Raw genomic sequence first — 25,168 nt, 5'->3', positions numbered from 1 at the left:
ACAGTTCACAAGAGAGTTTTGTAGATAGTTCGGACAAACTGAAGATTTATTTGGAAGAGTTGGTCCTCAATAGTAACCAAACAAAACAGGCTTCTACAGGAGATGATGCTTGGATCACACCACTGGCACATCATCGGTTACTAACATCATTGATCTTTCTGTCACTAATGCTGGGAAAGCTGTTCGGTTAATGTTCATCACATTGGTTGTAACTGTTTCACAGGATCATGTTGGCCCAATGTCTTTTAGTCAGTAATGTTATTTCAATGTGACTCATCAAACTGTGTGTATCACTTTGGATTGTGTAATTTGTGCTTACTGACATACAGATCCAACTCTTACCTTTCATAAAGTTACAAGAAATAAAGTGTCATGGACATAAGTTTGAACTTACGTATGTCTCAGCAACTTTGAGGAACTGTTATGAATTTAAGCTAGTGATGATAAAGGTGTAAGAACCTTCTACAAAAAATGACCCCAAGAAGTTTAAAACTTCAGTCAAGTTAAACTTATACAAAGACACTGAGTTTCATATTGTTATCACTTTGCGCATCTCCAGAAGGCATTACAGACAATCCACACATCTTGTGCAAGACGTTTTAGCTGTAAAGCTTCAGAAATACAACTGAAACTAGGACAACATGTTTGTCTAGCACGAAGAGATACAAAACCCCATTAATGTGAAGGTTTTGTATAATACACAAAGTGCCCTGTGCTCTCGAAGGTGGCACATCAAGTATCGAAGACAACAAAGTAACTGCAAAATATGGGGATTTTATTTACAATTTGATAAATACATCATCAAACATGATCACAATAATTTCCAGAAACAGTAACACATCTCTCTATTTCTATCTGAGATGTTGACAAATCATGTTTCAAATTCAGAATTAAATTCAACATGATATAACAATAAACTAAGTATACATTGATACCCGGATTTTGGGTCCCACCTATGCAGACCTAAATGTTCTGTCTCTGTTATGACTCTAGACACTTCAATTTCTGTTACATCACTGTAAGTCAAATCAATGTGGGTTGGAAACACTGTGTGACACACTCTGGTGCAACGATGACTTAGAATAACATCACTGCCACAGGCTAATTTGCATATGACATGATCAGACTTTCCTCTTGTTTGTAAACAAATGCGCATATTCATAAATAAACAGACACTGGCACAACAAAAGTGATTCTGCGCGTTTTTCATACTGTTTTACACTGTTACATAAACATTTCTCTACAACTGTGGTAGTAATGTTTATGACAATACTTATTTATATTTCAAACCGGCTGCATTATTTGCTCTCTATTTGGCTTCAATGGCAGCACTTGGAGCAGTACAAACCATGTAAACAGAAGGATTGCTACGCAAATCGAAATAGTGTTACACATTTTAGGAAACTAAACAATTTTGACAATGTTTAATTAGATGTGTAGGCTCATCAAAAATTAGAGATAAGAAATATGTACACTACATTGAATGGATTGTGTAAGACGTGACAAATCGTCACATCTCTCTGGCCTGTGGCAGAGGTGCTATGCTGGCTGGCAACATAAAATACTCTGGGTAGGAGAGTGCCTGTGTGAGTCAGGTCGTCAAAGTTAACCACTTTTCTTTAATAATCATCAGCATGGACTTGGTGCTGCCAAACCAATGGTCATCAGGTGAATGTTTAATTTAAACCAGTACACATATAATCTTCAAGTCTAGTAGGTTTACCTGTTCAAGGTACACTGACAGTGACAACTGATGTAGCAATGTCACTGCTGTTTGTCTCATGACAATGTGGTCTTCATCTACATCTGTCCCTGCTGTTGTCATTGCATCACCTCACCATGAACCATCCATTTAAAAAGTTACAGCAAAATATTACAACTGCATTTCTAAATCCTGAAAAACCAATTATTGTTGATCTGAACATCATATAATCAAATGATTCCAGTTTTCTTTGTTACACATTTCTGTGATACATATATATCACTTCTCTAGATATGTTAATATTCTCCTTTATAAATGATTTATAACAAACACAAGATCTAATTGTGCTTCTAACACAATCACTAGGTGAGAATATTACATATACACATGACAGAACAAAGATTTGCCAAAAATCAACAGTCTGCAACTAATAATTACATTAAAAAATGTGTATGGCTCAACTGCATAGGTGAGAGATCCTAAGGTTTGTTTTGCTACATTGTCATCTGATATGACATGAGGGAATAACTGGCCTGATACAAACAAGGACATAAAGTTATCCATCAGACACTTTAATACACAACTGTGTTCTATGCAGCAAATGACTTGCTGAGTTTTTACATTTGGTAAAAGGTATTTTAGTTGGATCACAAGTCAACTGCAGTAAGTGGAAACCCATGCAGGCAGCATGTAAATGTGAGAGCACATTCTGTGACAACTAATTGACACTGAATGTAAAACTGCAACAGCCAACTATCCAGTATAATTACCTTTGTTTAGAGAGTTGGCATATACACCAAGGAATGTATGACTTTCTATGGATACGGGTTACTGAAATTCTTGTATGTGACATAATAAGAGCTCATACTCCTACAAACCACCTTCCATCTACCTGACTGCTGCAAGCAAGTACATGTACCATATCTAACCCAAGACCATGAGTTAAAATACAAATCAAGTGTCGACACCATCATTCCATTATCTGACTTGATTTACAAATGGAAATCCCCATCCATAATAAGCACATGGCACCACATGTGTATTTCATGCGTTGATAGTACAGTGGTCGCCTTGGTAGATCATTCTAATGTCACTTACAGTCTGGGACCATCACAAAGAATTCCCAGGTGAAGTGATTATACAGACCATGTAAGTCTCCAGATGAGTCGGTGATGGGTAACACTCAAACAAACACTACAGTACACTAGCACACATAAACATGCTTGCCGAACCCTGACTAGCATGTCTTCTACACATTGAAGGGCAGGACCATCTCTGGGTGGATCCTCTTCATGTGCCTCTTGCAGCTGTTGTGGTGACTGAATGTCTTGCCACAGATGTCACACATAACCGGCTTAAGGTCTGAGTGAGACATCATATGCCTCTTCAGGTCGAACAGTTCCAGACACATCTTGCCACACACAGAGCAGTTGAGAGTTTGACCTGTGTGGATCCGCTTGTGTCGACGGAAGGTGTTGGAGAAGCTGAATTCCTCATTACAGTACTCACACTTGTATGGCTTCTCGCCTGTGTGAGAACGAAGATGTGTCGATAGATATGCTTGGGTGAGGAAACTCTTGTCACACATGTCACATTTGAAAGCCTTCACAGCGTTGTGTGTCTTGATGTGCCGCTTCAGACGATAATGGTAGAGGAACGTCTTGTTACATATCTGGCACTTGTACTGCTTCTCTCCATTATGGCGGTTGAGATGACTCCTCAGCAGAGCTTTAGTGGCAAATGTCTTTCCACAAACATCACACATAAAAGGCTTCTCTCCTGAATGTCCCAGCATGTGGCGATCAAAATCACACTGATCATAAAACTTCTTTCCACAAATGTTACACATGAAGTTCATACATTCCTCTGGAATGTGTGTTCGCTGGTGGCGCCGCCTGGTGCTAGCATATGTAAAATGTAAATCACAGAACTTACATTTGTAAGGCTTGGCACCATTGTGAGCATTCATATGGGACTTCAGGTAGTAGCTGGTTCGGAATGACTTGTTACAGATTTCACAGGTGATTGGTTTATTGTCCACATGACTGTGCTTGTGTCTCCACAGGGACCTATGACTATTGAACTCTTTTTTACACACATTACACTCAAAGATCGGATTCTCGCCAGAGTGAGTTTTCAGATGCTCCTCCACCTGAGACACAGTTTTGAAGGTGTAGCCACACAGTGTGCAATTCAACTGAGACACATTCTCCTGACTAATCTCACTCACTGGTCTGTAACTTTTCTTCTTCTTCTTCTTTCTGACCAGTCCTTGTGTGTTGGGACCAAGGTCTGTGTGAGTTTTCAGATGGCGGCGGAGACTGTTAGCGAAGATGAACTCCTGCCCACAGAGCTGACACTGGTAACTCTTCTCGCCAGTGTGGATCTGCTGATGCTGGGCCAGATAGCTGGCGCTGCGGAAACTCTTCCCACATTCCTCACAGTGATGTGGTCTGTCATCATTGTGCCGCTGGAGGTGTTTCTGGAGATACAGTTCTCGCGAAAAAGTTTTGTTGCACTTGTGACAGGTGTGTGGAAATTCCACATGCTCCTTCATGTGAGTGTTGAGGGCTGGGGTTGACTGGAACTTCTTCCCACACCACCCGCATTCCAACATCCCATGTTCGTCCTTAGTGGAGGCCATAAGCATGCCTTTCTCCACCTTAATTTTACAGGTTGACAAAATTTCTCCATCCTTTCCAATAATCATGTCTTGGATATTGTGAGAAGAGAGATCTGGCATATCATCAATGTCATCATCTGCGCCTCCACTACCATCATCCTCAGGAGATAGGGAGTCCTCTTTCTTCTCAGCCTCTGGTGTCTTCTTTGATGTGATTCCACCATGCTCCTTGATAACATGGCGTCTCAGTCCAGTTGAGAACATAAAAGATTCCCCACAATGTAGACAGCCATAGTGTTTCTCGCCTGTATGAATACGCTTGTGAGCTTTCAAGTAGTACTGACTAGTGAATGCTTTTTCGCAAACATCACAGACGTATGCCTTCATGGTTGTATGAGTTGTCTTGTGTGTTTTAAGAATATCCGCTGTAGCAAATCTCTTCCCACACACGTTACATTGAACGCCCTTCTCCTGTGCATGTCGCTTCTTGTGCATATTGAGAGTGGAGGCATAACTGAAGCTCTTCCCACAGAAGTCACACATGAATGTCTGCCCGGTGTGGGACAACTTATGCATCTTCAGCTTGATGGAGTCTTGAAACACCTTCCCACACTTATCACACCTCAAAACTCTCTGACCTAAATGAGTCCTTGCATGTTTTTTCAAAAGAATTTTTGAGGAGAATTTCTCCTGGCAGATCATACAAGAATACTGCTGTGGTTTTGGAGCATCTGACACTACTGGAGATATTACAGACAGTTCTTTTTTCTTTTGACCTCTTGTTTGAGGTTTATTGCCTGCTATTGTACTTTTCACTCTCATTTTGGCAGCAGATATTTTCGCAGTTTTTCTGACCTTTCGTTTACTTCTCCGCTTCGTTGGTTCTTTGAGTGATGGCATGTCCTGTTCATCACCCATTTCAGGAGGTTGTTTTTCATGTTCCGCTAAGTGTTTCTCCAGCAACATGCCATTCACAAACTCCTTGTTACAGATGGGACACATTCGGATGGAATCCTTATGAACTTTGAATTTATGTCTCCGAAGCATGTTGGAGAAAGTGAATCTTTCATCACACTCATCACAGGCGTGAATCTTCTCTCCAGTGTGTGTCCGCATGTGGGATTTAAGATAAGTGTTTGTAGTAAATGATTTGTTACACTCCTTGCAGTGGAAGTCCCGTCTGAGATTCCGACTGTGTTTCAGCTTATGCCGACTCAGTGAACCTTTATCAACAAAGCGCTTGCCACAATGGTCACACATGAACGAGTCATACAAGGAATGCTGCATCATGTGCAGCACAAACTCCTCTGCATTAGTGAAACTTGTGTGACACACGCTACACACTCTTGTCTTTGCCTTCACCTCGTTCGGTTCTGACACTTTGCTAACAGTGTCAGACTCAACAGTTTCAACATTCTTTTTCTTACTGTGAAACACAGCATCATTGATGGAAGATGAATCACCTTCAACAGCATCATCCTTCTTAGAGCCAAGATCACTCATTACTTCCTCCTCCATCCTTGCATGAGGATCTTCAGGTTCCATATTCTGGTCAGTCTGTTCTGCATTAATGTCAATTACCTTGTAGCCAAACACGGCGCCTTCACCTGGCGTATTTTCAGTGAGGAATATTGTATCACTTTCAGTGGATTTTGAAGGACTCTCCATGAGTGAAGTTTTCCATTGGGCATCAACTAACTCTAAACTCTTCAAAGTTTCCTGTTTTTCGTACAAAGCCTGATCCTGTGGTGTCATGGAGGTGGTTATTGGTAACGACTGCTGGACTCTGGTGCTGGAGATTACACTTGTTTGTTGCCCACCAACAACAGTACTGGAGGCACTCTGCAGCGGCACCCCTCCTTCCCGTTCAGTTTGTTTGGCTGGGCTCCCTGGGAAGCGAGTGAGACTAATCATTGGAGTAGTGGACACAGTATTGAGAGCAGAATGGAATGCTGAGGATATGATACCTGAAGACACTGCTGAGTCATACACAGGGTCATCTGTGCTGTCTACTATAGCAGGAACCACTGCATTGGATAGCTGTTGGTTGTACATATTGTCAAGTCGACCATACATTGCTTCCAGTCCTTGTACCTGTCTATCTCCACTCTCTGTCCCTCTTGTCACAGAATGACTGGAACCGTGGCTGCCTCGGTTAAAGATGGCCTTATTGTAGTCACAAACACTCTGTGGCAGAATTCTATCAGAAGTTGACACAGTGTTGATCTGTTCATAATGTTCACCTGCTTTACTAACAGGACCGAGTGACACTTGATCATTTATTGATGATAATGGGCATGTGGTAACTATGATCTCCACATTACCATCATTGTCTCCCCCTGAGGTGTCCGGCACAGTGACTAATACCACCTGCTGAGAGTCGTCCTGGATGACTATTTCCTGCTGGTCAACCACCATGTCCTGTGATACCCTCGGGACCATCATCTCATGGGATCTCTCTTCTACAACCACTCCAGGTTCATTCTGAAACACACCATCCTGGGGATAATGGATTTGCTCATCCACGACAACACTTTGGGACATACTTGAGCTGGACACACCAGCCATGACCATTTCCCTGGTTCTGTCTGCTAGAGTAGTGGTGTGTTGCTGTAAGACTCCATCTTGAGGACACTGGTCTTCAGTCACCACAGTCTGAGACATGTCCTCTCTCTGTATGATCACGGGTCTTCCCAGGTCCTGATCTGCTTCTCTTAACCCAAGAGTGCCTTCAGGATTCATACTTTTACTGTAACGTTTCTTCCCCCTTACACTTTACCTGTAATCAAAGAAAACAAAGCAACAAATATATTTTTTTCACAAATGTGTTGATCAAATGTCATGTTAATCGGATTTCTCAATAAAATAGGCCTCAGCGGATACAACAAGGTCGCAGGCTATAGTGCTTCACTGTTGGGCGTCTTAGGAACCACTGAACAAAAGACAGAAGTCTTTCCAAGGTGGCACTGACTGTTGCATGACTGAGCAAAGACCTTAAAGTCATTGTCTAAGGAGATAAACTGACTTGAAGCCCCAACAGTTTGGGAGTTTAGGCGAGTATCCCTTGGGTGACATGTAAATAACCTTCTAAATTCTACAAGAAATCCTGTAAAAGCCTTACAGCCCATGCAGGGTGCAGCTGAGGAGTTCATTATGAGGGTGGCACTTGTCTATTGACAGAAATAAGTTTGCTGATATCAAATATTATCGGCCCATAATATCTATAACAAACGTCCCTTCCAGGTCAAGATCATGTTGATATTATCATGTATTGCTCGATTGCTTTGTGTGAATGGGAAAATCTTTTTGAATCGACAGTTTCGCACACACCTGAAATTTAAACTGTTGCATTAACTGTGTTTATACATGTACGTGCATTGCAACACTTGCAATACATTTTCGAACACGGTTCGAGTGAAGTGTCGCTTGTAGAAAATATTTGTCAGTGAATACAGTATTTGTGAGCAGTTAGGTACACGAATTCACACTTGCGTTTTTCACCTTACAAATATCGACAGTGAGTGTCTATTTATAATTTTACCTGTATCTTTACTCAACAAGTGTTGCTTAGCATCTTATTTTCTGCCTTCCACAACAAAATAATTCAGGCGCGTCCTCCATTTTCGTTGAATCAGGGCCGATAACTCGGTATTTCCGGTGTCGAGGATCTATAGCTGTATTGCTCTAACTCGTTGCATTTTACAATATCTCAGGGAAGGCCGCGTTAAAAGAAACATGGTTTATATGTTCGCGAAGTTCATTAAAATGAAAAGTTTAAAAGCTTACCGAAAAGTGAAATGATAGAATGTTTTTCGAAACTCCGAAAGCTTCCATAAAATCCTTGTCACATCAACGTTGGATTTGCAACATATCTCGATTCGTATTCCTCACCTGTGGCTTCGGTGGTATTTTCTGATTGCTACATCAATGAATTTGTGACCAAAGTGTTAAACCTTGCATAAAACTAATCAGACCTTATACTACATGGGGAGACTATATAGAGAGTTGTAGATTATCCCTGATACTACATAAACCAAGATAGGTTTTGTATAAAAACTTGGAAGTATGCATGTACGTGAAGTGTAAATATAAGCTGAAATTATTTAGTGCGGTTTTATATTAGTATGGAACATCCATATTTTTTAGATGGTCGTGACTTCTCCATGGATCTTGCACCAGGAGCAGCTTTCCATGAACAGATCCATCAAAAGGTTGGTTTGTTCAGGAAGCAGTTACAGGGCCGTCTCCTATTTTCGCAGGTTTCCTATTGTGGCAGTATTGTCACTGGTTTGTTTCAAGAGCCACGTTGGTAATGGGTCAAGCAAACATGATTTTGCTTGACATTTGGAGACAAGTTTGGACACTTCATCTTCTGTCACAGATCCGAAGTTCATGGTTGGTTACAGGCATTTGCACATCATCGTGGTGATCTTTGAAAGATTGACGTATGATGTTGATCTTGTCAGTGAGGAAGCCCGAAAAAGAATTAGCCAGTTCAACAATAGATGTGTTTAAACAACAATCTGTTGGCAATTCTGAACACTTCCTTCTGTCCAGCAGTTGATTTAATGGCATCTTTATAGAAGTTTTGTTTTTCAGTCTCAATCAGTGATGCTAATGCATTGCATTGTTCAATGTGGATCTCTCTGTGGATGATCAGTTTAGTTCTTCTGTACTGACGTTCCACCTTCCGCCTCTGTCACTTTGCAGCACAGATGCTATCATTATGGGTTGTGATGGTACAGGTTTTGACAGGTGCATGTTGGTCCGTTAGCTGTCGGAGCACCACAGCTGCATCTCCATAAATGCAATGCTTCCTCTGTATGCAAATACAACTTCACAACTTTCTGGTCATATGCAACAACCTATTTACATAGCCTATCCATTCTCGCTTATCATGTTTGTTTTCATTGGGCTATGTATGTGAACTGTATTGTGTATGAATGTTATAACTGTACCTATACAAAAAAGAAAAAGAAATAAAGTTAAAAAAACAACAACAAAAAACATTGTCTTCCAAGGTTCATAATTGGAGCAAATGCGGGCTTCAAACTCTAGATCAATGGATTCTGTGAAGAGCAAGTAAGACACCTCTGCACAAGTGTCTTGTACAACTGATCCTCCTTAACAGGCAGAACCAACATAGTGACATCTTAAACTTTATTTCTTTTAATGTTTACACAGTAATGAGATGACAACTATGTTCATTGTGAGCAGCCTCACTCTTCAGTTCATATATTCATATAAAGCTTGACATGACAATTTAGTAGTCATCATGACTCCCTGGTGTCACGAGAGGGAGCCATGGACAAGGTTTTGGGAGTCAACATCAGTGTGAAATTTTCATCAAGACATCAACTGTGATTGTTCAAAACAAGTTAGAGCAGGTGAGGTATTAAATCAGTACTGAGCAGTTAACTGGCTAAAAGTAAACTAAGTAGGTTCATACAAAAGCAAATTACAAGCTGAGATTATCTGAATTTGGGGCCCTGTAGCATTGCTTCAACAAAGATGCAAGCTTTTGAATTCACTGAGCATTCGAGATAATTTGTAAGTCAAATATGCTGGCTTTCAAGGCAAACACTGGTCTTGCAGCTGTTACAGATCAGGACATCTGGAACGTCAGATACTTTGTCACAGACAGGAAATTAACACATGCATGAATACATAGGAGACAGAACAATTTGTCAGATGTTCTGATGTGGAAACAAGGTGTATACAATTTGTCCAAGTTAGTGTGGAAGTAATTTTGTGCTATTGTGAGCAATGTTTCAGCTGTCTGACTGTGGAATGGTAGTGACAACAGTTGCAGGTATTTAATCATAAATTAATGGTTACTTTTCTGTGGTGAAACAACATGGATGGACAGGGCTAAAATGAACTGTTGATCATAATTGTGGACTAAACCTAAGATTCTCTGATCCTGTCATAACTAATGCAACATATGTCATATTTGGGATTTCACTTTCTTAGGTCGGCAACTCTGATGAAATGGACAGCCCACATTTTGCTAACCTGATGGGACACTTGGTAATAAAACATCAAGACAGTATATACATTATGACTTTTTTTTAAAACACATTTACAATCTCCATGGATGCATTATTTCCCTTAGCTATATCAGACAATATACATCTCGCTCCATACACTTCATCACCCATACATTGCATCACCCATCACCCATACACTGCATCACACATCACTCATGCACTGCATCTCCCATCACTCATGCACTGCATCACCAATCATCCATGCACTACATCACATCACTCATGCACTGCATCACACATCACCCATATGTCCACATATGTAAGATTTACACACTCCACCATTTCAGGTCAAAATCATTCCTTGAGGGGCAGGTCTGTCTTACACACAGTAATTACAGCCTCTGTCTTGAACCTCCAGTCACAGGCATACCTGTTCAGCCCCTTCGGGACAACACTATGTAGAACCCCTGTGACAGACATTTGCTTGCATAACCCTGAGGTTTCAGAAAGTTTTTGTCCAGTTCTAAAGACAAAGCTTCTCTTGCACATTTTTTGATTAAGCCTTTTTTCTTGAGCAAGGCTAACTGTTGTACAAAGTCTCAGGTATAACAACTGTGGCACCTGTATACTGTATGAGGACATACACTAGCCAACCCTCACAGTGTGTGAAGTGATGAACAGTCACGCACGTCACTCCTCATTTGTCAATCAGCGTTCCTTTAGGTCTCATCTTCTTTGCCTCTTCCTCAGCCTATAACATATAGTATGTTACTCACATAAAATACATTAAATGCTGTACAATAAAATTGAATGACATACATTTGATACTTCATGACTGTACGATATATATTGGATAAGGTTGTGCTGACTCAAGAATACATGTATAATGCTGCACAAAACAATTTTCCAGCTATAGTGCCTGTAAGTAGGTCATGGCAGTTTGAAAGACCTTAGTGCTTCTGGCTACAAAACATCCTTTCAAATCCTTTCAAATGGTCTCATAGTGTCATAGACAGTAAGGAACCAACGATCCTTTCAGAAATAACTGATCCAACCACGCCCAAAATACCAATTCGTTATGACTGTTAAAAGCTGGTCCTGTCTAATAAAGTTATATTTGGAGGTCACATGATTTTGATCTGGAACTGGTTCTTGAATATATACTTGCCACCGGCAATCAAGCACTGGGTGTAAACTGGGCACAAAGGCAACCAGCTTAGAAATGGAAGTACTGCCTCGGAAGACTTACAGACCCTTACCGATACATATCATCCTCGATATCTCCAGGGCACATGTTCCGACAAGTCTCTACTATACCCTGGATGCATCTACGGCTCAGCCCGTTAAATTTATTACCTCCCTTGGCTGGCTTTTCATTCAATCTGAGGCATGTTCAGAACAGCAAGCATCCGCGCGATTGCCTCCGGCGAACGCTCGCATGGGTCCTGAACGGATGCGAGCATTTGCTTACATCAAACCATTTGTGACCAACTCGTGTTATTCCGGGAAAGGACGAATAGCTTTTCGTCTTCTTGTTTGAGGTTATGGAAAGGGCCGAGTGGTGACGAATGACATTAAACATGTATAAGAGAAAATGTTATGGATATCTAATTCTTCTTTATGCTTTACACGTTTCTTGGCTATTCCTTGCCCATTCGTCAGGTGAATGCTAACTAATGACAATGATTTGAATGGCTTTTTTTCTATTAAACATGGTCACCATCTTTGTGATGTCAGCTGTGGGCACAGGTGTTCAGGATCGAGCACTCGCAGGCATTCGCGGGCACTCGCGATTCTGAACACACCTCAGGTGTCTACGCTGGGAAGTTGAGCGCACCAATCACAACTCGCTTTCGCATTTCAAATTATGTAACCTATTAAACTTGGCAAAACAAACCATTAAAAGGTTGTCTGAAAGGTAGGCTATTGTGGGATTGTGGAGCCAGCAAAGGGAGCTAATAAAATTTTTGGGAATGTATACCCTGGAGATATCAAGGATGGATACAGATTGACAGAAATACATATTGTGAGCAGCTATCCAAAATGTCTAGGTACAAACACACACACAATCAACTAAACCATGGAGTGTTTTACCACAGTTAGTAGGTGGGGACCTAATCTCAACCACCATAGCCACAGGAGATATGACCACGTCATACTGACAGGAAGTCTGTAAATCAGAAAGGGTAACTACTGGGTGTAACTACTGCAACTACTTCGCTCACCTGTTCTAGGAGTTTTCGCTTACTCATCCCCTTCCTCAGCAATTGCTTCTCAATGACTTTGGCATTGGCTGCATATGAATCGGCTATTTCTTTCTGGAAGACAAAATCCACATTCAACAAACTCTTACGGAAATATTTATGCAAACAGAAACTGTTTGGACTTCTGTTGCATGAAATAGAGCATGTGTATGTATGTATTGGCAAAATACCTATAAAGCAATACATTGAGACATGTATTGCACCATAATGGGAAAGTTTGGATTGTAAGCGGCATTACCTGTCCATGCAGAACTTGTTTTTGCAATGCAAAAGAAAACATTACTCATCAAAGTCACAATTTTGAAGGGAGGCACCATTTCTGAATTAAAGTTTTAAGATATTGCATTACACAGCCAATAGACAGTACTAGACAGGATGAGGGAGTTCACTCATATCTGTGATGTTATCCATGTTTATGAAAATGATCAACTGCGTACAGTACTGAGGTCATTAACAGGTGATGTCCACATAATTGACTCACCGCCTCAATCTCCTCTTCCTCCTCGTCTACAGTTGACACAGTGACAGAACTAAACTTGCCCATGTTCTTTGTGTGCTTTGTTAGTGTTACCTGAAAGCAGAAACACACATAGTTGCAGGTAAAGAGAAACAAGATGCCCAAAACAGGCAATGTTACTTAACAGGACATGAGACATGTTTCCTACCTTCTTGGGAGCTGCCAACTGACTGTAGACGTCAGTCTTAATCCCATCTGTCTCACGTTTTAGAGCACCGTCGATGACAAACATAACGTTGCTGTTGCCTTGGTGATGATAATACAGCCACAGACCACACCTTGATCAAGACAGTGAAGAAAACATGAGTCTGGGACATAACGACAGAGCAGAATCACATACCCCCACCAGTCTAAGGTGCCACTAACGCTACGTTGACACCCATAATTGGATTGCTTTGTGGAATACATCCACAATAAACTCCACGGTATACATTACAATAAATCTCCACGGTATACATTACAATAATCTCCATGGTATACATCCACAATAATCTCCATGGTATACATCCACAATAAACTCCACGGTATACATTATAATAATCTCCATGGTATACATCCACAAAAATCTCCATGGTATACATCCACAATAAACTCCACGGTATACATCCACAATAATCTCCACGGTATACATTACAATAATCTCCATGGTATACATCCACAATAATCTCCACAGTAAACATTACAATAATCTCCATGGTATACATTACAATCATTTCCATGGTATACATCCACAACAATCTCCACGGTATACATCCACAATAATCTCCACGATATACATCCACAATAATCTCCACGGTATACATTACAATAATCTCCACGGTATACATCCAGAACAATCTCTATGGTATACATCCACAAGTAATCTCCAAGGTATACATTACAATAATCTCCACAGTATACATCCACAATAATCTCCACGGTATACATCCACAAGTAATCTCCAAGGTATACATTACAATAATCTCCAAGGTATACATCCACAATAATCTCCACGGTATAAATCTACAATAATCTCCACGGTATACATCCACAAGAATCTCCACGATATACATTACAATAAATCTCCATGGTACACATTACAATAATCTCCACGGTATACATCCACAAGAATCTTCACAATATACGTCCACAATAATCTCCACTGTATACATCCACAACAATCTCCATGGTATACATTACAATAAACTCCATGATATACATCCACAATAATCTCCACGGTATAAATCTACAATAATCTCCACGGTATACATCCACAAGAATCTCCACGATATACATTACAATAATCTCCATGGTACACATCCACAATAATCTTCACAATATACGTCCACAATAATCTCCACTGTATACATTACAATAATCTCCATGGTATACATTACAATAATCTCCACGATATACATTACAATAATCTCCATGGTATACATCCACAATAATCTCCAAGGAATACATCCACAATAATCTCCACTGTATACATTACAATAATCTCCATGGTATACATCCACAATAATCTCCAAGGTATACATCCACAATAATCTCCACGGTATAAATCTACAATAATCTCCACGGTATACATCCACAAGAATCTCCACGATATACATTACAATAAATCTCCATGGTACACATTACAATAATCTCCACGGTATACATCCACAAGAATCTCCACGATATACATTACAATAATCTCCATGGTACACATCCACAATAATCTTCACAATATACGTCCACAATAATCTCCACTGTATACATCCACAACAATCTCCATGGTATACATTACAATAAACTCCATGATATACATCCACAATAATCTCCATGGTATAAATCTACAATAATCTCCACGGTATACATCCACAAGAATCTCCACGATATACATTACAATAATCTCCATGGTACACATCCACAATAATCTTCACAATATACGTCCACAATAATCTCCACTGTATACATTACAATAATCTCCATGGTATACATTACAATAATCTCCACGATATACATTACAATAATCTCCATGGTATACATCCACAATAATCTCCAAGGAATACATCCACAATAATCTCCACTGTATACATTACAATAATCTCCATGGTATACATTACAATAATCTCCACGGTATACATCCACAAGAATCTCCACGATATACATCCACAATAATCTCCATGGTATACATTACAATAATCTCCACGGCATACATCCACAATAATATCCAAGGTATACATCCACAATAATCTCCACAGTATACATTACAATAATCTCCACGGTATAAATCTACAATAATCTCCACGGTATACATCCACAATAATCTCCAAGGTATACATCCACAATAATCTCCACAGTATACATTACAATAATCTCCACGGTATAAATCTACAAAAATCTCCATGGTATACATCCACAATAATCTCCACGGTATAAATCTACAAAAATCTCCACTGTATACATTACAATAATCTCCATGGTATACATCCACAATAATCTCCACGATATACATCCACAATAATCTCCACTGTATACATTACAATAATCTCCATGGTATTCATCCACAATAATCTCCACGATATACATTACAATAATCTCCATGGTATACATCCACAATAATCTCCAAGGTATACATTACAATAATCTCCACGGTATACATTACAATAATCTCCAAGGTATACATCCACAATAATCTCCATGGTATACATCCACAATAATCTCCACTGTATACATTACAATAATCTCCACGGTATACATCCACAATAATCTCCACTGTATACATTACAATAATCTCCACGATATACATCCACAATAATCTCCACTGTATACATTACAATAATCTTCACAGTATACATCCACAATAATCTCCCCGATATACATCCACAATAATCTCCACTGTATACATTACAATAATCTCCACGATATACATTCACAATAATCTCCACTGTATACATTACAATAATCTCCACGATATACATCCACAATAATCTCCACTGTATACATTACAATAATCTCCACAGTATACATCCACAATAATCTCCACGATATACATCCACAATAATCTCCACTGTATACATCCACAATAATCTCCATGGTATACATTACAATAATCTCCATGGTATAAATCTACAATAATCTCCATGGTATACATTACAATAATCTCCACGGTATACATCCACAATAACTTCCACGGTATACATCCACAATAATCTCCATGGTATACATCCACAATAATCTCCATGGTATACATTACAATAATCTCCATGGTATAAATCTACAATAATCTCCATGGTATACATTACAATAATCTCCACGGTATACATCCACAATAACCTCCACGGTATACATCCACAATAATCTCCATGGTATACATTACAATAATCTCCACGGTATAAATCTACAATAATCTCCCCGGTATACATCCACAATAATCTCCCCGGTATAAATCTACAATAATCTCCACGGTATACATTACAAGAATCTCCACGGTATACATCCACAATAATCTCCATGGTATACATCCACAATAATCTCCATGGTATACATTACAATAATCTCCACGGTATAAATCTACAATAATCTCCATGGTATACATTACAATAATCTCCACGGTATACATCCACAACAACCTCCACGGTATACATCCACAATAATCTCCATGGTATACATTACAATAAATCTCCATGGTACACATTACAACAATCTCCACGGTATACACCCACAATAATCTCCACGGTATACATTACAATAATCTCCACGGTATACATCCACAATAATCTCCATGGTATACATCCACAATAATCTCCATGGTATACATTACAATAATCTCCATGGTATAAATCTACAATAATCTCCATGGTATACATTACAATAATCTGCACGGTATACATCCACAATAACCTCCACGGTATACATCCACAATAATCTCCATGGTATACATTACAATAATCTCCACGGTATAAATCTACAATAATCTCCCCGGTATACATCCACAATAATCTCCCCGGTATAAATCTACAATAATCTCCACGGTATACATTACAATAATCTCCACGGTATACATCCACAATAATCTCCATGGTATACATCCACAATAATCTCCATGGTATACATTACAATAATCTCCACGGTATAAATCTACAATAATCTCCATGGTATACATTACAATAATCTCCACGGTATACATCCACAACAACCTCCACGGTATACATCCACAATAATCTCCATGGTATACATTACAATAAATCTCCATGGTACACATTACAACAATCTCCACGGTATACACCCACAATAATCTCCACGGTATACATTACAATAATCTCCACGGTATACATCCACAATAATCTCCATGGTATACATCCACAATAATCTCCATGGTATACATTACAATAAATCTCCATGGTACACATTACAACAATCTCCACGGTATACACCCACAATAATCTCCACGGTATACATTACAATAATCTCCATGGTATACATCCACAATAATCTCCACTAATAACCTGGATTCATCTACGGCTCTGACCGATCATTTTATTACCTCCCTTGACTTATCTTGACTCATGCTTATTATGCTTACCTCTTCCCTCTATGTGAAGATAGTGGAACACTTGAAATCCCTTGAAGTTTCCCTTCTTTTGAAGCGAATGTACAATCACTCCCACCCACTGGAAGCCTCCCTGTTTCCTGCCACATCGGTCACATGACCAGCCTTGTTTGTCATTCTCTCTGTAATTCCATAAGCTCAATACAACAATTGCAGAAAATCCAATGTGTCTGAGTGGGCTGGTAGGGAGGGTATGACATCATGAGTCAGGATAAGTATGAAAATGTAATTTTCTGAATAAATTTGATATTTTACACTTATCCTGACTCATGCGTATTGCTTATTTCCTCTTCCTGGTGAAGGTATTGGAACACCTGTAAACCCTTGAAGTTGCCTTATAAAAGAAGCGGACATAAAAATACACTCATCCACAAGTAGCCACAATCAGCTGATCGGCCATGATAACCACTCTCTCCTTAATAAACGCCTGACACAAGAATATAGGAATTCAGAGATAAGTATAAAATATCAATTTTATTCATTAAATTACATATTTTTCCTTATCATGACTCATGCTTAATTGCTTACAGAATCCGATGGAAACGGTGGTGAGGCAGGACACGCTGGATTCTGCTGTCTGTCTGTTCATGTTACATCCAAATTCCCAGACCCCACCCACCCACACCCCACTTGGAAACTTGTAACAGCAATGAACCAGTCCTGTTCCTCTAATATTCATTGTAGATTCTTCAGGATCACATCCAGTGGAACTTGTCTTCTGTAGAAGGCTTCGTTGACTGGGACATGATGATAACTAGAGTAACTAGCATTCTGCTAGTTTCTGATGCAACTAAATGTCAAGATATTCTAATCAAGACTAGTTGCAACCTTTCTTCATGTGCAAGTATCTTCATTACGAGTACAGGGTCATAATCACTTATGCTAGTCTGCTCAAGACATGTGCATGGACTTTGCACCATTATACTCCTCAGAGCGTCTGGCTCCCACAACTCACGTGATAAAATAGTTGAGTGAACTCAGCGCTTTTAGGGGAACTGTCATTTGCTGCGCAATGACGAGAGGCCCAAACTGATGAATGCCAGTGACGTCCTCCGTGGCTATGTCTCGTAGATAATGGTTGGCAAAGACTGTGTTTGACTTCCAAAAGCAGCCCTCCATTATAGCTGATAGGGAGCAATTTCCATGTAGTGCTGGTGTAGAGGCTAGGGCTCGGACTTCATGTGGGTTGGAGGCTCACAGACGTTCCATTCCTGCTGCTTTGTAGGCTCTCAATATAACAGCTCTGATTCACACAGAGATAGTGTGGCGGGAAACTTCCGTAGGTGTGTCAGTAGATATAGGGATAAACAGGCACTTGAAACGTTCTTCTTCTAGACTTGTTGCGTGCGAAATATATTTTCAGTGCTCTGACTGGACCTAATGACAGGTCTTAAGTATCGTGAGGTCCAAGGATTGAAGATAATGTCGGTATGTGGAATTGTCTATCCGGTTGACCTGGCAGTTGATTTTTCGCAATAAAATCCCATTGTAGACCCGTATGACCTGTCTCTTGATGACTTGCATCAAACCAGTTGAAGACTAGAGCATGAATTTCTGACATTCGTGCAGCTGTAGCCCAGGCAATCTTCTGAGTCAGCAGTTCAAATGAGGTCCGGTTGAGTGGCTCGTACGCATCACTTGTGAGATGTTGCAGTACAATGTTTAGATGCCATGCTGGAGCTCTAAATCTACATTGTTGATCTTCCAGCTTGAAGGAGTGTAGTAAGGCGAGTAGCTCGGGTACTTAAGTAAGCTTGATCCCTGTCTTCATGGTGATGACTGAGCTGAGGGTGGCCAAGTACGTAGATAATGTAGAGCCTTTCAGACCTCTGGAATGTTGTAGATGGCACAGATAATCTGCTGAATGTGTCGCCTTTATCGCCGTGAATCCTTCCTGGAGTATGTCTCAAATCGTTTCCACTTGTCATCATATAGGGTGCGAGTGGATTTCCATAAGGCTAAAGTAACTGCTCTCGCTGAGTAGCCTGTGTTTTACACAGGCCTTGAAACGGTCCATACGTGAATTCAGAACGCAGATGGTTTGTCGTGCGCCAGTTTTGTGAGGGGATGGACGAGAAGATTCTTCCAATCTGGTAGTTGTAGTGCTGGTTGTCCTAACTCTTCTTTAAGTGTTGGAAACCAAAGTCTTGAAGAAGAGATGTGTCTACATAGAGATGGTTGTTCAATATCAGCTCTAACATATCCACCAAAGTAGAAAGTCTGGGAGTGGAATCTGATCTCTGTTGTTGAGATGAAGATTCAAGAAGCGTTGTAACGGACGCAGCTGTAGTCTTCCTCTTCTGGTCATGTCTTGCGGTGACATGAGGAGACCTAGTAGACAATGCCATTGTCGAAGTGTCACAGAGAGAGTAGTGCTTGCTTTATCATGTCATGGATCTTGAACCAACGGTCCTCTGGGACGACAATTTGGTTCAATGTTGTGATGAAACGACTTCCGATGATTTACTAACCATCCCAGTTGTGTTAGTAGCCTGATGCGCTGCGTAGCCCCCTCAGGTGTAGATAGTTGACGATGGGCTTGGTTACCCGAGTAAACAGCCACAGGGCCAAAGATATTTCAAACAGTATGACCATCCACTAGTAGTGCTGATCGCTGAAAAGGAAGCACAGCTTTTTCCTGGATTCTTGGTGTATTGGGATGTGTAGGTACGTATCTTGCAGATCGATGGTGGAGAGATAATCTGCTGGACGGATGAGGAGTCTTAGTTGAGGAAAATGTATCATCCTAAAGCACTCTGGTTTCCGTAGAAACTTCTTGTTGAATTCCTTCATGTTGTATACGAGCTGGAATTTCTCTCTGGAATTCTTCTTCAGTACTAAGAAGATTGGGGAGAAAAAGCTGGGCGGAAGACTGTGGCTGTATTACTTCTACTGCTCCCTTCTGCAACAGCATTGATATGGCATTGGTCAATTTGTCTAGTTGATTCTCCGCATAGATGATGGGAGCTGGTAGTTTTGTGAGCCTCGTAGTATTTTCGAACGGAATCTTGTATCCGTCTCGGAGAATATTCATGACGTAATCATCGATGAGAGTTCCCCAATTCTTCCAGTAGAATTGAAGACGTCCATCCCCTTGGGGCGGTTGTATGGGAACGGCTAGGGGTGGAAGACTCCAGTCATTCCAAACCTGAACTTCAATGTTTACCTCCTCTTCCATCCCTAGATGAACAGCCGGACGTCTGAGGGTGCTTGATTCCTCCATAGGGGCGACGAAAGAAGATGACTTCTCTCCTCGAGCGTTAACTTCTTATCCCTCACTCTTTGTACCCTGGAGAACTTGGACTTGTTAGTGTAGCACTGACTAGTCTGCTTGAGCACTGATGTCAAGGTGTCGATGGATTTAATCATCATGACTTCTCTGGAGTCTTGGGCGACCATCCTTGCTACCTCTTCAATCTTCCCATCAAAAACGGTAGGTGCTGACCATGGGGCTTGATATAATGGCTTCGTGAAATTCTCACTTCATGATGTGGCAGACAAGAGACCTTGTTGACGCAGTAGATTCAGACCCACAGTAGTAGAGGCTAGGTGTTCAGACATAAAATGCTGATCCTTCTTCTGTGTGACAAGTGCTGACAGGATCATTCTCTCTTCCTCCTTGGCAGGTTTGCTGAACTTTGTGATGAGTCTCGTTGATGGCTCTAGATCGAGCTAGTCTGAAGAAGCTGCATCTCATAGTGGTGTCAAGTTGAGCAAGCCTCTTGTTGTCTACCTTGTAGGATCTGTTGCTGGCTGTAGTGATGACTTTGTATGCTTCGTCCACACATGGTGCTCTGATGAAGGGCTCCATGTGATGAACATTGAACAGCAGCACATGTTGTTGTTGAAACTTGGTTGCTTACTTCAACACCGTAGAATCTCAGGAATCATAGATATGGAAGCTATCGGCAGGAACATTAGACTATTGATGTCGTCATTCTTCATCTTGTAAGTGTTAACTTCGTTGGAGGAGACTGAAGAAGATATGTTGATGATTAGACCCGCGAGTGCACTCATGTGCTGACCGACGTTGCTGACGAAGTCTGCTTTGTCTGACCATCCTCACGAGGCGTTGATCATGTCGTCCGGGTCTAGATGACGAAGCACGTTGACTACGTTGGTTGATATCTTGCTCACTGCATAGAATCAATGGTGGCTCATCGAAGATGTCTCGTTCTTCTAGAGGGATGATCTCTTCCCCAAACGACTTCTTCATCGAAGAAAGTTGATTCTGCGATGACTTGGAGGAAGAGGACTTTGTCTTCGATGATCTAGACTTCTTAGACTGTGACGGCCCTGTCTCTGAAGAAGTTCTCTTCTGTGGTTTAGGGGACGACTCTTTGGACCTCAGACATAACCCTGGAGAAATGCCAAACATGTCACTGGAATGAATCTCAGCAGAAAAAGATAAATGGTTACTCAAATTTAATTCACCCACTATAGACATGGCTAAAGCAAGCCGACGTTGCCTGTCCTTCACACGTCTGTGAACAGACCGAATATGTAAAGTAAATTCTGAATCAGATAATTTCTGCAAAATTTACAACAAATATCAGAAGAACATGTGGGCTTACATGTGGGTCAACTGCTGTAGCTGTAATCTACACTGTATACATGATTTCATCAACTGAGACGACAAAATTGATAAAATATGATGCATATACTAAGCCAAATACCGCATACAACATAAATTTATTAAAAGGACCAAAATAATTGAAGAACTTATCGCCGTATACGGGACCCCAGGTGCCTTCATCAGGTGATAGGGAGAGTGTGATACGCATGGTCAGTCAGCTGACTGTTTACGCGGGAAAAGAGAGTCTACTCATGGGTGACTGTATTTTACGTCCGCTTCTTTTTAGAAGGGAACTTCAAGGGATTTCAGGTATTCCACTACCTTCGCCAGGGAAGAGATAAGCAGTAAAGCATGAGTCAGGATAAGGAAAAATTTATCAGCACATATTTGAAAAGTAAAGAAATACAAACAAAATTCTTAGCAAGTTCACAGTGAACACTTCAAAAACAAATAACAGTGCAAATAGAACATAATAATACGGAAGAGATGCAGATAGCCATCACCTACACCAGGAGCATGATTTCACATGATGAAATACCTGACATGCTCAACAACATAAAAAATACACAAATGTATCCATAACTTCATATCATAATGATAATTAAAACAGACCAAAGCCATACACGGCTATATTTTTTGTAAAGGACCGAAACATGAAAGGATATCAACTCAAGTTGAAAGGGACTCAAGTTGACTCAAACCGTCACGCTGGGCGATAAAGGAGAGAGTGACAAACACTGCTGGTCATGTGACCAATGAGGTAGGAAACAGGGAGGCTTCCTGTGGGTGGGAGTGATTGTACGTCCACTTCCCACATATTTTAATTCATGATGCCAAGAAAAGATAGGCCCATTGTGTGGAATACCACAATCACATCCACAATCACAATACACAACAAATGCAACATAGAGTCAGTCTCACTACAGATTTCATTGCTGTAAAATTTCAATACTCTTTGAAAGTATGACTTGATTAACAACAGACCTGAATGGGTTTTGAAATATGAGAATCATGTCTAAAATCTGATCAGCATTCTGTGGACATGCTTTTGAACACAATTGCTGAGATAACTGATGCCAAGTTTCAGCTTGATAGGCCTTGCAGTCAGAAATATTAAAATGCAACAATACTGGAAAAACATTCATAAATATGGAGGTGAAACGTTAAACTGGAATATATTTTCTTGCTATGTATTAAATTTGATAACTCCTAAATGACAAAGTAAGGATAAAAATACATCTCAAAACTGGCACCATGGCAGCAATATTTAAAGATTAGAAATCTGTGGACATAGTTTAGAGACATCATACTTTAATCATTCAAATTAAGTTCAAAGAAATGATGACAATGTAAAAAATATAGCTAGCTTGACTTTGTCATAGGTGTGCAAGAAAATGATTGGCTGCCTCATATCAGGAATCATGGCAAACCATTGAGTCTCACCTCTTGCATTTCTGCCTGTACTGCTTCTCAATACCTTCAGGCCTGTAAAGAACCATGAAACAGCAAACATAGTTTATTGAATATTACAGTCCCCAAAACAATCAGAATATTAGCACCATCAAAAGCAAGATATTAGTGTAAACAGGAAGCAATTAAAGCATACATTTCATGGAAAACATCTTCTTCAAAGTACTTGGTACTTGGTACTTGTTTACCAGTTTTACCAGACAAACAGTAACACAGGCATCTATAATGTCCATGAACTTCTGAAAATTATGCTGAATTCCTATATTTTGTGTGTTGCATTTCCAAAGATTTTATTCTACTTAAAGTCAATTTTTTGTCTGAGACAGTCTGTTTTACCGTCGGAGATATATAATGTCATCTGGGTCACAGGTCAACTTGTGTGCATGCTTTTGTCCATCGATGACACGTGAGTTGTCTCGTTTTCTGAGGGGCAATTTGTCCATTGGACAATCTGAAGAAAAACAACACACACATAAGTCATATGTCAAACAGTCAAGTACAGGCCATGTTACCAGTTGTGTAATGTTTCATGCACAGCCCATTAGCACTGAAGACTACTAGGTTGGACTGAGCCCTGGTTATGCATGTCAGTTTTGATCAAACATATTTAACAACCTTGAACACCTTTTATTGTTTCTCCTTTTCATTTGCTAATCACCATTTATGGACTGATCACAAAAGGAGTTGTTCCTGATCTTTTCACATCAAGGTCTTAAGAACATTGCCAGTATGTAAAATTCCATCCAGTGTTCTACAAGATATGTATCTCAGTCACACCCTAATGGATCAAGTGGCACATGTTATCTCTCAACTGAAAGAAAGAATCTGAGACATTATGATTCAGGGCCTACCTTTAGAATTAAATTAAAAACAATTAAAAACAACAAGCGTTCTTACGATAAGAACTGATTGTATTATTTTTTCAGCTGATATCCCTAAGGGTGAAGGAACAAATTTTATGGATGATCAACTTCTTTATTATCGTTTCGGTGGGATTCTTATACCGTTTTCAAGTATGCATACCGAACCGTCGCCATTGTGAAAATAATGAAGTTGATCATCCATAAATTTTTTTCCTTCACCTACAGCTCAGCAACTTCTAAAAGGCCTCTAAAACAGATATCCCTAAGTACCTCGAGAATAGGAAACACCAGTATAACGTCAACTTGCCTAAAATGAGGCACATTTGCCCACAGATACAATAATAAACATAGAGGGGCTTCTCTCCCTGGTATTCTTCTTGATCTTTCGTGTCCGTACACACGACGCTCTTTGACACCACTTTTGGCATCTTGAAATACAGGCGAAATAACCCTTTATACCAAACAGTTGTTTGACGAAAGCGACCCAAAACACTCGCAGGAAAGGTCCTTGTGAAATACGTCATTGATTCCTGTGCAAACGGACACCACATACAACATAGAAAAACAACTGAATTTTAATTGAC

At 40.1% G+C, this 25,168-nt stretch overlaps 2 protein-coding genes across 2 annotated transcripts; both read right to left on the bottom strand.

The window, feature by feature from the left end:
• Positions 1–758: 758 nt before the first annotated feature.
• On the bottom strand, positions 759–7,964 carry LOC137273115 (zinc finger protein 62 homolog). The gene is made up of 2 exons (XM_067805573.1): positions 7,867–7,964; positions 759–7,104 (listed from the first exon to the last, which is right to left on the bottom strand). Exon 2 carries the CDS (start codon positions 7,065–7,067, stop codon positions 2,952–2,954), a length of 4,116 nt encoding a protein of 1,371 aa, XP_067661674.1. The 5' UTR covers positions 7,068–7,104; positions 7,867–7,964; the 3' UTR covers positions 759–2,951.
• A 1,507-nt stretch (positions 7,965–9,471) lies between these two features.
• On the bottom strand, positions 9,472–25,131 carry LOC137273114 (STING ER exit protein-like). Its single transcript, XM_067805572.1, has 7 exons — positions 24,892–25,131; positions 24,058–24,172; positions 23,695–23,736; positions 13,245–13,374; positions 13,061–13,150; positions 12,541–12,633; positions 9,472–11,066 (listed from the first exon to the last, which is right to left on the bottom strand). Exons 1-7 carry the CDS (start codon positions 25,106–25,108, stop codon positions 11,013–11,015), a joined length of 741 nt encoding a protein of 246 aa, XP_067661673.1. The 5' UTR covers positions 25,109–25,131; the 3' UTR covers positions 9,472–11,012.
• Between the last annotated feature and the right edge of the window lie 37 nt (positions 25,132–25,168).

This window comes from Haliotis asinina, chromosome 2, assembly GCF_037392515.1.
Source record: "Haliotis asinina isolate JCU_RB_2024 chromosome 2, JCU_Hal_asi_v2, whole genome shotgun sequence".
In the NCBI taxonomy this organism is placed as follows: domain Eukaryota; kingdom Metazoa; phylum Mollusca; class Gastropoda; order Lepetellida; family Haliotidae; genus Haliotis; species Haliotis asinina.
Note: the sequence above shows the minus strand (reverse complement) of the source record. Positions and strands in the feature narration are given on the sequence as shown.